This window comes from Chenopodium quinoa, unplaced genomic scaffold (genome assembly GCF_001683475.1).
Source record: "Chenopodium quinoa cultivar QQ74 unplaced genomic scaffold, ASM168347v1, whole genome shotgun sequence".
Taxonomy (NCBI): Eukaryota; Viridiplantae; Streptophyta; class Magnoliopsida; order Caryophyllales; family Amaranthaceae; genus Chenopodium; species Chenopodium quinoa.
This window is the reverse complement of record NW_018744066.1, coordinates 2,878,249-2,886,796: the sequence shown is the minus strand read 5'-3', so window position 1 is coordinate 2,886,796 and position 8,548 is coordinate 2,878,249. Positions and strand designations below refer to the sequence as shown.

General features: G+C 36.1%; 2 protein-coding genes across 2 annotated transcripts; both read right to left on the bottom strand.

Annotated features, from left to right (window-relative positions):
* Positions 1 to 478: 478 nt before the first annotated feature.
* On the bottom strand, positions 479 to 4,790 carry LOC110691038 (50S ribosomal protein L25-like). Its single transcript, XM_021867974.1, has 3 exons — positions 4,141 to 4,790; positions 1,684 to 1,813; positions 479 to 1,186 (listed from the first exon to the last, which is right to left on the bottom strand). The coding sequence occupies exons 1-3, from the start codon at positions 4,570 to 4,572 to the stop codon at positions 963 to 965; spliced, it is 786 nt and encodes a 261-aa protein (XP_021723666.1). The 5' UTR covers positions 4,573 to 4,790; the 3' UTR covers positions 479 to 962.
* A 674-nt stretch (positions 4,791 to 5,464) lies between these two features.
* LOC110691037 lies at positions 5,465 to 7,441 on the bottom strand. The gene is made up of 4 exons (XM_021867973.1): positions 7,135 to 7,441; positions 6,506 to 6,570; positions 5,814 to 6,370; positions 5,465 to 5,732 (listed from the first exon to the last, which is right to left on the bottom strand). Exons 3-4 carry the CDS (start codon positions 6,365 to 6,367, stop codon positions 5,639 to 5,641), a joined length of 648 nt encoding a protein of 215 aa, XP_021723665.1. The 5' UTR covers positions 6,368 to 6,370; positions 6,506 to 6,570; positions 7,135 to 7,441; the 3' UTR covers positions 5,465 to 5,638.
* Positions 7,442 to 8,548: the final 1,107 nt, after the last annotated feature.

The window sequence follows — 8,548 nt, the reverse complement described above, 5'->3', positions numbered from 1 at the left end:
GTGTGGTTTGATGAGTCTAGTTTTCCCTTCTCAAAGGTTCACACCCCTCAACCACATACTTATGATTTTCTAGGTGGCTACTCCAATCCTCTAATTAATCCGTTGTTGCGGCACTCTTTAGTGGACTCGAGTCACCCCCCTTCTTCTCCTAGGAAGCCCACGCCACTGCCTATTCATCCCTCTCCTAGGCAGAACACACCGCAGCCTGGCTGCGGCACAACAGCCCAATCCGCGGGTGAGCCGCGGAGTAGTCTGCCGCAGCAGCAGCTACTGCCGATTCGAACCCACTGACAGCTTTCAAATGGAAAATATTACTCAATCAGGCCCAACCAAAACGATCCAGTGTATTAAAGAATTAAGCTGGAGAAAGTGTTAACATACTCCTCCATAAGAATCAAATACTTCAAGTATTTTCATCTATCCATGCCAATATATATGAAAGTTTATCACATTGTCCAGTAGCTTGGAACTCAAAAAAAGATGAAAAGCCAATATTGGCCTGAAAATTTCATAGGTTAGTTGATAATTCATCAATCCAAGCTTTTTTTTTTTTTTTTTTTTTTTTTTTTACAGAGATTTATTATGCATATTAGATTCAGATATTACAGAAACCATGCATAATATTATTCAGATATAATTGTACATATGAAAGATAATCTTCAAGCAGGAATCCTAACTCGACCAAAATCTGAGAAATTGCCATGATTTGTGCCTAAAAACTGACCAAAGTGAAAAGTCTATTACAACTCAAACCTTCTATCATCCTATGTGCCCCAATTTGAGGAAATAAAAACCACCATATGCCATTGTTAAGGGTCATATAGGCATGATGTGGGACAAAAAAATCCTTACCAAGATCATAGGTTATGGTTTCCAGTGTTCCACCACATAAACCAATACTGATGCAAAAAATCACATCTTGAAGCTTCACGTTTCTTGTATTTGATAACACGCATCAATTTCTACTTGGCGGCTTTCTTTAGTTCAGAAACTCTAGCACCCATTATCTTAACAATTGGCTCATCTTTTGACTGAAGCAGCTTAAGTGCTGGATGAACATTAAGGTCCCCCATTACCATCTTTTCACCAGCATCCATCTCACTTAAATCCACATCAATATACGGAGGAATTATGTCGGCAGGACAAAGATATTTAACACTCTTTTTAATGATATTCAGATATGACCCTGCATGATTGATGAGCAATAACGTTTATATGACACAAGGAAAGAAAAATTCACAACATAAATAGTGGAAAGTAGGCCAACAATATGATCAATAAATTTGCAAAATTATCCAAAAGATATCTATTCTAAATAATGCAATTTCACGTTTAACACAAACAGTTAAGCAGGTTTGAAGCAGATAGGAAATTTAATACACCTTCCATTCCAACATAATAGACTGAAACAAACAACCGGAGACAAATTCTTGCGTGATAATACACCTTGCATTCCAAATGATAGACTGAATTTGATCTTATTTATTTCATAAACTTCAACCATGAAAATTATTCTTGTCATCTTGTGTACTGATACAGAGATTATCTTATGGAAGGACAAAACTACCAAGAATGTAATTCATATTAGGACTAGCACAAATTTCAAACAAATCAATATTTAATCTTACAAGAAATCAAATATGGCCTATTAGTTCAAAATGGAGGTAGTATTTGATTAGATACCTTTTCTTAATCCAGGCGATACATCTTCTCCTCTAAATACAAGGGGAACCTCAACCTTTAGTAAGGCATCAGGAGGAGCTCTAATAAAAGTAACATTAAGAATAGCTTCAGTGGCTGCATGCATGTGGAGCTGTTCAGCACAGAGGAAAACATTTCAGAAATATAAGGTCTCCAACTAGAACATCTATGGTACACAAAACTATTACTACGTAGAAGAATGAACCAAGAAAGTGACTTATTCACGATAAATTAAAATGTTTATATATCTCAGCAACAAATTTAGATTAACAAAATGATTCAAGCCTCAAACTCTTCTGCAATACGCTACCCATATATCTTCACTCCAAGGGAGGAGAAAACAAAAAAATTTCCAAAATCAGCATTACTTTTAATTGATGATCTGATTATGTACAAAGTTACCACGAACATTTAAGACATGTCATCTGGTTAGGGTCCTCCTTACCATTAAAAAAAATGAAGACATGTCCTTTAACTAGAATTACTAATACATAGCCTGCAATGTTACAAACTTCACTCTGACATTCCACTAATACACACCAGAAAATAAAGTAGAAGTGATCTTGGCTAGGTATTAAAGGCCAATCTATGTATGTTCTCTTCTTGTATCTTTGCCACAACATAAATCCTGAATTAAAACTTACAAACCACCCTTACCCAACAGCCCAGCAATTAATCAATACTACATGTACAATAGAGCTAATCAGGCAGTCACACAACCTTCTCTCAGCAGAACAACACCTCAGCTAGTCAGCTTAATACACCAAGTTTCAATAGAAAGGTTTAAAGTCCGTAGGGAACTCCATCTGTCCAGGCCAATTCCCTATCAAGATATACTTTCAAAATCCAAATTATCTCTTTTCATCCTAAAAAAAAAACGGCATTCCATTAGGGTAACATAGAAGTCAGATTTCTGCTTTCTAGTTTCTAGAACGTGTCTCAAACAATTCAAGACAATGTCATTCAAAAGTTTACACAGATATTTCAAAACTTACAATCTCTAGCATCCAAATGTCTCATAAGCTTTCTATGGAAAACTTGATCATACATATAGCATCTAATCAAACTTTTGTAGTCACTAGTCATCACTGGAGTTCACAATTAGGTACAGACTCCAAACAGCCACTTTTCCAGCCTTTGTAACAGACACAAAGTACATAAAAGAATTACTACAGTAAAATGTATACGTCGATAAACCTTCTTCTAGGTTACCATGTACACATCCTTATCCTAGTACAGGAGAGACACAAGCCCGTGGAATCTGGACGACTATCATAACGTTTAGCTTCTCAAACTCTTCACTCCATACCAAATTAATATACCAAACCAACACAAAGTACAGTATCAATGCAAACCACAGAATCTTAGACGATAATCATCTATGCTTCTCAGAAACTTCACACCATGTCCAGTAATTTAACCAGAAGGACGTTTGAAAACATCAAATTCATATATGTTCAGCCACTTTGATGCTGATTCCTTGACTTAACCTACCCTAAATAAACAAACACAAGCATGAACTTCATTTTACCATGTAGCTCACTGGCTCACACATCATCCTCAATCTTTAGTTTGCGTTTAAGCTGCCTTTCAAATTTTCAATGTCCATATCGTCCTCAATCTTTAGTTCACATTTATTGTATAACATTCTCCTTAACCACAATATAATCCTACAAGTCCTAGGTAAACCGGGCTTAATTACCTCTAAAACGAGTACGGGACTATCTTAGAATAAAAACACAACCTGATCATGCGATAAATTAGCTTAAGTCCGCCTCATTCAAGACTTCACGCATTTGTCTTCATATACAATTTTTCCTAGCATTAATCCCTTGTCTTTCTCGCTAACATCCTACAAGCAACTTTCAACCAAAAAATACTCCAACGAGTCTCAGGTGAAGTGAAGTTACAATGTTAGAACTTACAACTACATTTACAATCAGTTTGAAACTATTATCATACAAAATGTTATTTTAAGACCGTCTCATACAAGATTTCAGTACTTTAAAGTCTTCTAATTAGTTTTCTCCAAGCACCAATTTTCATTAAGCACACATGCTTTCCCTCATTTGAAACGCACCCTGATCATACAATAGATTAGCTTAATTACGCCTCATACTAGAATTTACTTATTTATGTCTTATATAATTTCTCCTAGCACTAATCCCCCATTATTCTCAGTCAATATATCCTATAAGCAAATTTCGTCAGTCTCAGGTTAAGCAAACTTACAATTATCTCTACAATCAATATGAAACTACTATCATACACAATTTTATTGTAAGTCCGTCTCATACGAGATTTCGCACTAGCATCAATTTTTATAATGAACATATGCCTTCATTTGAAAAAGGGACAAATAATTGTTTTATATATAAACCAATAATCAATAACCAAAAACTCCAAATTACAAAATATAAACAAAATTAAGAAATGCACCTTCCTGGGAAGAACACGAACATGCTCAACAACATCATCAGAATCAAAATCAGGCTTAACTTGAAGATCAAAAAGTCTAGACAAAAAGAAAGATCGACCCATTTGAGTAACAAGTTTTTTGATCTGTTTAGTTTGAACAGAAATCAACCTCTTATTACCACCATGTTGCCCATCTTTCTGCTCAAACAAAATACTTGGAATCCGACCCGATTTCCTTTCATGGGCACAGATTTTCTTCCCGGATTCGGACCTTGGGATGCCGATGATGGTCTCAGACGGGTCGGGTTTGGGGAACCCGGGAAAGTAAGAGAGGGTGGTTTCCGGGTCGTAAGGGAGGACCAAGGCGGCGGAAAAGTGGCTGAAGTGGCGGAGATGGTGGTGGAGGTTGAGGAGGAGGTGGGTTTTGCCGAGGAGTGGGCGGTGGAGAAGCATTTTTTTGAGGAGAGAGAAAGTGTGTGTTTGTGTGAGCGTGAGTTTGAGGGGTTTTTTTTGAGGGTTTTGGGTTTTGGTGTGTTTGGAAATGGTGGAGATTGTTTTTGGTTTTGGGCTGTATGTGTTGCCCAAAAGTGGAAGGAAGGTTAGATTACTTGGACAAATTGGCCATTTGGTTCGGGCACGTACTTCACGCCTCTTCTCTCCAGCTTAATTTTAGTTTATTTCAGTACGGTTAGGATCCAATTAGTTCAGTTCGATTCCTAATTTCCTTCTCTCATAAAAAATCATTTCAGTTCATTTCAATTCAGCTCCAATCAGTTCAATTCGGTTCAGTTCAGCTGAGTTCAGTAAATCAGAACAGGTCATTCGTCCGATTCTTTATAGTTGCGACACATTTTTGTTGGCATGATGATTGAGGAAGCTAATAGAGAATGTAAATGGGTGGATTACTCTTATACTCAAAAAATAAACCGTGGCGACTTTATGTTTTTTTGCTTATTGATAAATTTATTTTAATTAATTTTGTCTGATTGCCTAATCTAATGTCTTTCTTAAACAGTATACTGTCAACTTCATCTACAAATATAATTGTTGGGGAAACTTTAGATGCAAGGCTGAACAGTACAGTCCCCTAACATTCTTTTCGTCTTCACCAAACCATTTAGATGTGATGGTTGACATAGACACATTAATAAAACTTGCTCCAGCCTCTTTGGCTATAGCCAGCATCGTCTTGCCAATACCAAGAAGCCCAAAAAGCAAAATTCCTCGACAGGGTTTCAGAAGTCCTCCCTTGAACAAGTCTGGTCTACGATGAAATGGACCACATTAACACGTCCTCTAATTTGGAAGGAGAAATATTTAATGATTGAACATCGAAGTTGGCAACAAAAAGAAAATCAGCACAAACTTGAAGCACTAATTTGCTCTTTATTGAAGCAATAGAAAATGCTTTGAATTTATCAATCACATGAACAACATTACTAAGATCACCACAGTTGATCAACTGTACTTACAGGGACCTTTGGACTTGCAGCCTCATTATCTGGTGTATCCTTTGACATTAGCACAGATGCTTCTTCTCCAACTTTGTTTTTCGGAGCTGCACCTTCAGCTTTAGTTTCTGGCTTAATATATCCACGTGCTCCGACTGCTCCCTACAATTGCAGCATGATGAAGTGTTGGACTAGATGGCTCCTCAACTTTTACATATTACTCTACTCTAATAGCAAACTTACCTTTGAAGGTCTGGCACGTGATTCTGGCTTTGATGTATCCTTGGCAGATTTGAAGGTAGGACAAATATGTTGAAAGTAGACCTCTCGAATGAAATCAGGAGTTTCCCATTCCTATATTCATGCTTATTATTCATCAAATGATAAGAAATTGCTGATACAACGATCTCTTCAATGTATCTGCTGAGAACAAAGGTATCTTCCACATTAATGGAGCCAAGATCATCACATTCGATATCGTTTGCAGCTAGCACTTGAATAATGTGGTTTCTGTTGTCCTGACCCTGAATCATCTTCAGGTCCACCTCTAATTGAGACTTGTTGCTAACAAGACGTGTTTCATCTTCAGGTGGCTTAATCTCGATATTATAAGGAACATCAATGATCATATCATCGATGTCATCTTCATTGCTGTCAGAATGTGTTATTCGTACTGGTCCTGAAAGTTTCTGTAACATTTTTTGAAACAGTCTGTATAGCTTCTGAGATCTAAACAAGAGCATGTCAACATCTCTTAGATACAAAATGATTGGATATGTCCTAGATACAGAGACCATAACCTGTCCACAGAATACGGAAAACAAAAAAAGGTTATACGCCTTATACCCATGCCAAACTTGACAAATCACAAATATTTAGACATAGAGAGATGCACGGCTGGCAACCTAGCCATTAAGGATAAATAAGCACATCACCTTGTATAGTGATTGAATGAGTAGCTTTTCATCGATGGACCAGCTGCTTGTTCGCTTAAGGGGAGCTGAAGAACAGAAGTAAACATAAGCACAGGAAAAGAGAAAGACAATCAGCCATTATATGCACTGTCAGGGATTTTGGCCATTTTGCAAAGCCTTAGTATAATTAAAAGAAGAATAAACTTGAGCTACTCCAAGTATAATGGACTTAACGGTGAGATTAGTGAATCATCATGGCCACTTTCAATAGATAAACAAACTGCGGTCCTTGAGAGAATTCGTAGAAATATAAATGAGTAAATTATAAGTATGTCCAGGAACTCTTAATAGTATACAACACTTTCATCATTAGCAGAGAACTGCATCAGATGTAAATCACCAATCTTCTAATAAGATATCAACTTTGTAAAGCTCCCAAGACTGATGTTAAGATGTGAACCCTCTAGTTCCAAAACAGCAGAATCAACACTGAAAATAGTAGGTCACCAAGACTAAAGTCTAAAGATATTAACCATACAGCTGAGCACTACCTCGGTAACTCACAACATCAATGGCAAACTAAAATTTGGAAAATCACAAACTGATAGGACTGTTAAGAATAATTTGATTGAGTAAGACAAAGCTAAGACCTGTATTTGTAGGAGCGGCTTGCAAAACCAAATCATGTATACTGGCAGAGGCAGAAGCGTTCCTGCAAAACTTAGGAAAACTAGAAGAGCCTTCTATATTCCTGTGCACGGAAACAGATGGTGTTAGTGGCACATAAACTTTAGTAGATATTGGATTGGGTTTAGTAGAATTAATAGCTAACAAATAATTATCCTTTTGGTTATTGGGCGCATGATATCTTGTTATTCGATATGATTTTAGGGTGATTTTTGAACCTTGTTTACTTGATATATTGGCATTTTGGTTCACTTCTACTCTTTTGGTTAATATTCATTTTGAAGTTGATACTATCTTACAATTAAAATGTACGCACTTACATGCAATACATACCCATTAGAGCTAGCTAGGTGCAATGCAGACCTCATATGCATATAAAAAGTTTTTCTTAATAGCACCTTAAACAAGTAATTAGGGATCAAGAATGTATTTATCGATTTCTACTCAATAGCACCCCAAGTATGGTCATAGCCTCATAGGCTAATCTGAAGGTCATAAAAATGTTCAACCATTCTATATATATACTCCTAACATTCAGTATATAACCCATCTAATAATTTAATGCATGTCAAAGTCATATGTCACGTGGTCGTAGACTATAGATTCACTTAGTTAATTGTTAAAATTTAACCTTTATAATAAACACATATGATTAATCATCAAGTGCATCATAATCAGCACTCGCCGCACGGGTGATAGATCCATTTAACAATTTTAAAATTCATTAGCATTACACTTTATGTACATATAAGGTCACTCATAGAAATGGGACTATGTTGCTCATTATTTAACATTATTGAAACCACATCGATCCCCCTTGGCATTTGATTTTGAAGGATCTACCTTGGCATGCACTTCATTGCTAAGTAAAAGGTCCCACTAAAATATTCTTTTATGTAACTATGCCATTGGAGATCAAGAACAAGAAAACTTTCAAAATCAATTCATTTTACTTATAAAGAAGTTAGTGCTTATTAAGCAAAGTATTCTATCAAAAGAAGTGGCATAAGTGGAGCTTGCCTTTGTGACGCCATTTTTTGATTAAGAGCTTATTCTGATTGACTGAAATGGGCTGAACTGAACTGAATTGAATTGAAAATAATTTGAAGAGAACAGGCCATAAGAGTAATTTACAAAGTTTTCACTGCCGCTCTCCAAGAGTCCAAGTAACAACCAAGAACCAAGATCGAACCACCAACAATATATAATCTTAATTATTCAATATAAAAAAAAAGTAAAAATAAAAATAAAATGTTTGATTAGGAAATTAAAGGTTGTATTATTAGAATAATTAGAGGCTAATAGAACCTTAAGACGTACAATAATAGTCAAAACATGTTTTCTTGCCTCTTCAATTTATCAAGGAGTCAGGTCAAT

Coding starts and splice junctions, on each gene's coding strand:
- LOC110691038 (XM_021867974.1), bottom strand. CDS start 4,572: ATGCTTCTCCACCGCCCACTCCTCGGCAAAACCCACCTCCTCCTCAAC. Junction 1,814..4,140: donor TTCGTGTTCTTCCCAGGAAG/GTGCATTTCTTA, acceptor TGTGCTGAACAG/CTCCACATGCATGCAGCCAC. Junction 1,187..1,683: donor ATCGCCTGGATTAAGAAAAG/GTATCTAATCAA, acceptor TCAATCATGCAG/GGTCATATCTGAATATCATT.
- LOC110691037 (XM_021867973.1), bottom strand. CDS start 6,367: ATGGTCTCTGTATCTAGGACATATCCAATCATTTTGTATCTAAGAGAT. Junction 5,733..5,813: donor CACGTGCCAGACCTTCAAAG/GTAAGTTTGCTA, acceptor CTGCAATTGTAG/GGAGCAGTCGGAGCACGTGG.